The sequence below is a fragment of the Raphanus sativus genome, chromosome 9 (genome assembly GCF_000801105.2).
Source record: "Raphanus sativus cultivar WK10039 chromosome 9, ASM80110v3, whole genome shotgun sequence".
Taxonomy (NCBI): Eukaryota; Viridiplantae; Streptophyta; class Magnoliopsida; order Brassicales; family Brassicaceae; genus Raphanus; species Raphanus sativus.
In genome coordinates, this window is record NC_079519.1 from 1,809,821 (window position 1) to 1,816,912 (window position 7,092).

General features: G+C 39.8%; 2 protein-coding genes across 2 annotated transcripts; one reads left to right on the forward strand and one right to left on the reverse strand.

The window, feature by feature from the left end:
* Nucleotides 1-112: 112 nt before the first annotated feature.
* Nucleotides 113-2,099, reverse strand: LOC130499392 (probable xyloglucan galactosyltransferase GT17). The gene is made up of 2 exons (XM_056993388.1): nucleotides 949-2,099; nucleotides 113-623 (listed from the first exon to the last, which is right to left on the reverse strand). Exons 1-2 carry the CDS (start codon nucleotides 1,935-1,937, stop codon nucleotides 212-214), a joined length of 1,401 nt encoding a protein of 466 aa, XP_056849368.1. The 5' UTR covers nucleotides 1,938-2,099; the 3' UTR covers nucleotides 113-211.
* Nucleotides 2,100-2,845: 746 nt separating this feature from the next.
* Nucleotides 2,846-5,593, forward strand: LOC130499788 (uncharacterized). The gene is made up of 4 exons (XM_056994184.1): nucleotides 2,846-4,224; nucleotides 4,339-5,209; nucleotides 5,279-5,360; nucleotides 5,502-5,593. Exons 1-4 carry the CDS (start codon nucleotides 2,846-2,848, stop codon nucleotides 5,591-5,593), a joined length of 2,424 nt encoding a protein of 807 aa, XP_056850164.1.
* The last annotated feature ends 1,499 nt before the right edge of the window (nucleotides 5,594-7,092 follow it).

Here is a 7,092-nt window from a genome sequence, read left to right on the forward strand (position 1 = left end):
GTTGCTCTTGTACCAGAAAAAATCGTAATGGGCTATTATTATATGGCATTCACATGGTTCGCGATTTGTTTTTTTTTTTCGGAGACGAATCTCAGATCGATGGGGTGAAAAATCGTGCTCGCAACATGCCCGTTTTTATTCTCAGTATTCTGTAATTCTCGAGTCATTATGATTAATTACACCCAACGAAGAACAAAAACATAAGAGCTTATTACAATGAATACACAACCTTTGCCTTTGCTTGCTTAGCTAATGCCTCTAACGCGATATCAACCGCATCTGGTAAGTCATAGTTGGTAGCGTTCGGGTGCGCATAAGTCATTTTCGGGATCATTTCAATAACAGCTTCCCTCATTTGAACCACCTCATTCTCCGATATCCTCGAGAGTTCTTGTTCTATTAGAGTACTGTTCTTCTCGTCCATAAACACTGAGTAACTCCTTTTGTTGTCAGGAAGATACCACATGTATTGTGTATACATAGTGTGTGGTGAAAAGAAAACCGGTATGCACCCGGCTAACATTGCATCGAATGTTGACCTACGTGTGAACGAGTCACCTGGTGCTTGTAGGCAAAACCGTGACCGAGCCATCACTCCTAATACCGTCATCGGATCGTGGCACCTACATTAATTGACCAAATAATTAAGTTTAATATTCTAGTAACATTTTCTAATGACACAATATAAATGAATACATGTACAAAACACTTCGAATACAGTTGCGCAACTTATTTTCCTATTGAAGTAATTGACATAGCTAACCAATGAAAACGTAACGTAATAAAGTAACCGTTCGTGGCAGTCGTTGTCATTTGTAAATACAAATTATGTTGAAATTGATGATTATGGTCCCCGTCAATATTGAAATCGAGGTCCAGGGTAATAAATAATAGAGCCAATTGTCAAATTTACAGAAGTAGAAAATGGAAAGAAAAAAGGCATCTAACCTGGACCCTCCACTTTCACACTTGAGAAGCTCACAACGGCTTGAGCCAGCGCATGTTCTGATCAGCTCGTCTCTAATGGCTGCTTTCTCCAAGCCCTTTCTCGGACCACCGACAAAACTAAACAAGTGTGGTCTCTCAACACTTCTCATCTTTTCTTGCCACGTCCCCATCTCCGCTGACGTGTACGGGTGAAAATACGAAGGATACGGTATACCCAACTGGTTGTCACCGTCCCACGGTTGCCTCTCCACAGTCAGTACCGACATGTTTCTGACGCGTGGCATTTGCATGAGTATGTTTGCACCAAAGTCAGGGCTTGTTTCGTCACTAGATCGCATGAAATCCCAAGCTGTTCTCCCAAATGCCAAGAAATGATCTCGACCGTTGCTTCTCCGCCAACATCTTTGACCACTTATATAGTCAACTAATCTAACGGCTAGCTCGTCACGCTTCGTTAGGTTGTATTCGCGGAACACGCTTGATGCGTAGAGCCCACCGTAAAAAGGAATGTAGAAAATGTCCGCATTGTTTGGCTCCCACGTGCGGCACGGATGGTTTTCAACACGTGCGTGGAAAATCATCTCGGCTATGAACTGGTGCGTAGCGAACCATGTTTTGCTGTCGCCGCCGCCCCGATGGAGAGGTTGGCCGAGACCGTTGTTGGCCACGTGAGGACACATGTCGGTGTAGATGTTTAAGTGTCGGCAGTTTTGGAGGAGGTTGGTGTTAAACTCCTTGGGAAGATCGTAGACATAGACGGTGAAGTTTTGGTTGCACGTGCGCGGGAGTGATGAGGCTGTGAATGATGTTGTTTGTGGTGGAGAAGTGAATGGGGATAGGAGAATCAAGAAGATGAGACAAATGGAGCAGAAGAGAAGAAGTGTGGGGATTGTTAGCTTAAGGGTTTCTCTGTTTTTGGAGTATTTTTTCTCTTTCTCCTCCTTCTCTGGCCAGAGATCGATCTTGACATGCTTCTTGTTGTAAGCCATAGCAATTGAAGAGGAAGAGAGAGGAGAGGTGGAAATGACTAAGTAGACGTTAAATAGTGAAAGAAATTAAGGGCGTTACTTTGACGGTGGAACATGTAATCCGGGATGATTATATTAAATGAAGAGTGATAAGGAAATAAAGCTCTCAAACATATAACATTTTTGTATGCTGTCCTGCATTATTCACGGATATAATGGGCTTGACTATATATGTGTTAAATTAAATAATAATAATGAAATTATTATGACAGTCGAATGATTTAATAGCGAAAATAGAGGAATAAATACTTTATTCACATAGTTATTGTTTTCTTGTTCACATTCACACTAATTGTATAAGGCCAAAGTTTTGGTTTAGTTTTGAATAGTTTTAGTTCTTATTTTACGAAAACACCGCCAAATCTTGATTGATGTCTTAAATAGTAAAAAGTATTGTATATCATTCACCAGTAATAATATTTCAACAATAGTATTTGTTATTGTGGCAAATACCATTTTTCTACAAGCAACTGATAAGAAAGTTTGCTGGGTATCAAATTCTAGAAATCTCAAATGGTGGTTGACGAAGACAAATACAAAGAAATTCAATTGGTGTATAAGGACATTACATCTGTAAACTATCTAATAATAAATTGGGAAACGAATATTGCTGACAAGATACCATGTTTTCGGACCACTCTCCTTGTGTCATCAACACTGCTTGCCCCCTCCCCTCCTCTGGCACAAAACCCTTTAAATTCTTCAACCATCTATTCTCCCTCCTATTTTTTATCCCTTCGGTTGAGGCAAGTTGGATTCTGGCCGGAAGCAGAGCATCGGATCTATCTTCACTAGGCGCAAAACTAAAGAGCCTTAAATGGCCTCTCAAATCTCTCCATCATGATAATTTTTCTGATATTCAAAAACGAATGAGTGAGGTTAACGGTTTGCTGAAATCTGTGCAGGTTCAGGCTATGGCGTATCCTATTACTACCTTGTTCCAAGAGGAAAGAGATCTCCAGGATAAATATAACTTCCTTCGAGGGATCGAAGAGTCGTTCTTTCATCAGAAATCATGTGTAAATTGGCTAAGGCTTGGTGATTTTAACACGCCATTCTATCAAAGCGTTGCTATGGCGAGAGCCTCAAAGAACTCTATCAGGTCCATTACACTAGCGAATGGCACTGTCATCACTGACCCTGACCTCATAAGTCACACTGCCATCTCTCACTTCCAGAGTATACTTGCTCCCGACGTGTTGTCTCCAATCAGCCCCTCGATCCTCTGGTTGAGAGATTTGCACTCTCTCTCTTGCTCTGAACATGACCGACACCTGATGTCTACGGTACCGGTCCAGGCGGAAATTGCAAACATCCTAAAGAAGTTAAACCCCAGCAAAGCACCAGGTCCTGATGGATACTCCCCGGGATTTTTTAAAGCAGCGTGGCCTATCGTGGGTGATGAAGTGCTCCTCTCCATCTCTAATTTTTTTGTAACAGCTTTCATGCCGCGATCAACAAATGCTACCCTGCTAACACTGGTCCCAAAGAAGCCCGGAGCCACTGGTATCACTGACTACAGGCCGATATCCTGTTGTAATACCACGTACAAGACTATCTCTAGGCTTCTCGTCAAACGTCTAAAGCCAATCCTGCCTCGAGTCATTTTACCCAACCAAACCGCTTTTGTTCAGGGAAGACTCTTGATAGAGAATACTTTGCTTGCTTCTGAAATTGTGCAGGGCTACCATAGAAAAGGAGGGGAAAAGAGGATAACTCTCAAAGTGGACATTGCGAAAGCATTCGACACAGTGAGGTGGGAGTTTCTCTTCAACTGTCTGCGTAGCTTCAACGTCCCTGAGGTCTACATTCGCTGGCTGGAAGGTTGTGTCTGCACCCCGTCATACTCTGTTGCATTTAATGGCTCCATGTATGGTTACTTCAAGGGAAAGAGAGGGCTCAGACAAGGGGATCCACTGTCGCCTTATCTGTTTGTCTTGGTCATGAACTGCCTCTCCATGGCCCTAGACAGAGCGGCTTCTCAAGGGCAATTTCATTACCATCCTCGCTGCGGAAAGTCAAAACTGACCCATCTCTCTTTTGCAGATGACCTCCTCATTTTCTCAGATGGCTCCATCTCCTCTGTCCTAGCAATTCTAGCAGTACTAAGAGACTTCGAAGCAAGATCGGGGTTAGCTGTGAGCATTCAAAAAACGTGTTACTTTGCTGCAGGTATGTCGGATGCAGACTTGGAAGAACTGAACCGTCTCTCGGGCTTATCACCGGGGGTTTTTCCCATCCGCTACCTGTAAGTTCCACTACATTCTAAGAAGCTCTCTGTACTCCAATGCGCACCACTCCTCCAAGCCATAAAATCAAAGCTTCGCCTCTGGACAGTCCGTAGCTTATCTTATGCAGGCAGGCTCCAGCTCATTACATATGTCATCAATGGGATCACCAACTTCTGGTCCAGCTCTTTTATAATACCGAAGACAGTAATTAAAGAGATCGACTCCCTCTGCTCAAAATTCCTTTGGAAGGGTGATATAACTGCTCATGCATCTGCGAAGTTATCTTGGGACTCTTGCTGTTTTTCAAAAGATGAAGGTGGGCTGGGACTCCGAAATATTGAGGTATGGAACACGGCCTGCGCTGTGAAAATGGTTTGGCTCCTGTTTTTTGCATCAAACTCTATCTGGGCTACTTGGTTTATAGCAGAAATTTTCGAAGGGAACCTCCAAGCGTTTTGGGTGATAAATACAAAGCAAAAGCACTCTTGGCTTGTAAACAAGCTACTGGACTTGCGGCCCACTGTATTCCCATGGATTAAGCAGAGAATTGGCAATGGGAAAACTTGTTACTTCTGGACGGGAAATTGGTCCCACTTCGGTGCAATGACTACTTACCTCCACACCTCTGTTACTAGACGATTTCCTATCGCTAGGGATGCAACACTTGCTGAGCTTTGGGAGAACAATGCATGGGTTTTGCCAAACGCTAGATCGGAGAGCAAGGTACTGGTTATCTCTTTCCTCTCCACTCTTTTGCTTACTGATGCTACTGACTCTGTTGACTGGTTACCTGGTGGCGTTATGCGCCAAAAATTCTCTACCGGAGAAATTTACAACCTCTTGAAGCCTCACCCCTCAAAGGTCACTTGGCACAAGGAGGTCTGGTTTTCGGTTGGTATCTCTAAGCACAAGTTCCTCACATGGCTAATGGTACTTAATCGTTGTCCTACCCGGAATAGGATCTCAGCTGGGGACTCCAAACTGATCCTCATTACCTGTTCTGTAATGGTTCTGCTGAATCAATTAATCACTGTTTTTTCAGCTGTAATTTTACTTGGTCTATCTGGATAGAGGTGGCTGCAAACTGCGGCTTTCAAACGCCAAGGTACTGGAACCTGCTACTGGATCGTCTGGCTGGAAATTTCACAAACAGGTATCACAAAGCGCTAACTTTCTTGGCATGGCAAGCAACCCTTTATGTGTTATGGACTGAGCGTAATAATAGGCTGCATAGATCACATTTCACTTCAGCAGATGGATTGGTCAGACTGATAAAGCGCACTATAAAAAATAGGATTTCTAGCCTGCGACAGAAGAGACCTGTGTACTCCTCCTCCCTTCTTCAACTATGGTTCTCTGGATAAAGTTTTCACCCTCTCTGTGTAGAGTTATAACTATGTTATTTTGTTTATGTTAAAGACCACTTGGTCTACTGTGTTTGATCACTGTAAAATCTTTTCATTCTCATGCCTTAAATAGAATATCTTTTGTCAAAAAAAAAAATGTTAAGGGAAATTATCAAGACAAAAGAAAACAAAATAATTGTGCACCCTAGAATATTACATGCATTACAAATTGACTTCTGGATTCAAGGTTTCCAATGAAATTAGATATTTAAAAACAACAATATTACATGCATTAAAAATTTGGAAATAAAATAATATTTTGGCATCTGATCAAATCAATATCTGATTTTTAATTGCCTGTATTTTCTTTTTTCTTTTTGGCATAATTGCCTGTATTTTGAACAGTTTTCACTAGACTGTTCAATATGGCAAAACCGAACCGAACCGAAATAGACAATGTGGTTTGGATTTGGTATATACCATATAAATCGAATGTATGTAATTTTCTAAAAACTGTAAGATTTGGATATGGTTTGGTATATAACCGATAAAACCGAATAAACCGAATAAAACCGATCAAAAATAGAAACATGTAAATATGTATATATTTTATAACAACGTATGAAAATCATAAGTTAATTTATTTGCTAATAACTATTACCATATTTTTACAGTAATAAAAGAAGTCATGATTTGTTAAACATTTGAAGTATAATTAAATAACAATTCATCGCAATCGATGCTTCTTATTTTTTAGTCTTTTTTTGATATTTTTGCTTTATTTTAGCATTGACTAAATTGAAATAAAGATTATAAATTTGATGGACAACAATTAGTAGAAATTCTTCACAACTTTTTTAATCTATAAATGAACAGAGATTCGTGTTCAATCGAAGAAACATGAATTTGATGAACGGTAAATTTGGAAGAATAGAAAAACTTTCTTTAGTGCTTCGTCCTGTTTTGTTTTTAGTTTTTTTTTACTTTTATTCAAAATTTTGAGTTTTGATTTTAATTCTAGATTTGATTATTTTATTAGATGGTATAAGCGTTTTTTATTTTTTTGTTTTTTTATTTAAACATATAATATTTTTTAATAAATGATTGTGTTGACAACATGACTCTAAAATTCATATAATATGATCACAAAATAAAAAATTATGTTTTTGGTATAAAACCGAATAAACCGAAAATCGATAGTATATAAATCGAACCGAACCGAAGTAAATATGGATTTAAAATGGTAGTTGTATTTTACTAACCGAAATACCGAAAAACCGAAAAAACCGAACCGAAACCGAACCGATATTCGAATTGAACACCCCTAGTTTTCAGGCATTATATGGAAGTTTTTTTGGCGTTTCTGTCATCCAGAAATAAGAATGCACTTTTCTTCATAGATATGATAGCTTTTCCATAAAGCCCATCCTTCGGAGTCCAAAGTTCGAGGCTTTAGAAATGGGGCCTTGTTATTTTAGAAGATATTAATAAAGCCTATCCTTCATGAATCATATTATGCTATGTTTATGAAGCAAACTA

Bases quoted from the DNA above. Each gene is read 5' to 3' on its own strand.
- LOC130499392 (XM_056993388.1), bottom strand. From the start codon at position 1,937: ATGGCTTACAACAAGAAGCATGTCAAGATCGATCTCTGGCCAGAGAAG. The intron at 624-948 runs GTTAGATGCCTT...CAATTAATGTAG, and splicing joins TGTGAAAGTGGAGGGTCCAG to GTGCCACGATCCGATGACGG.
- LOC130499788 (XM_056994184.1), top strand. From the start codon at position 2,846: ATGAGTGAGGTTAACGGTTTGCTGAAATCTGTGCAGGTTCAGGCTATG. The intron at 4,225-4,338 runs GTAAGTTCCACT...TTATGCAGGCAG, and splicing joins GTTTTTCCCATCCGCTACCT to GCTCCAGCTCATTACATATG. The intron at 5,361-5,501 runs GTATCACAAAGC...TATAAAAAATAG, and splicing joins GCTGGAAATTTCACAAACAG to GATTTCTAGCCTGCGACAGA.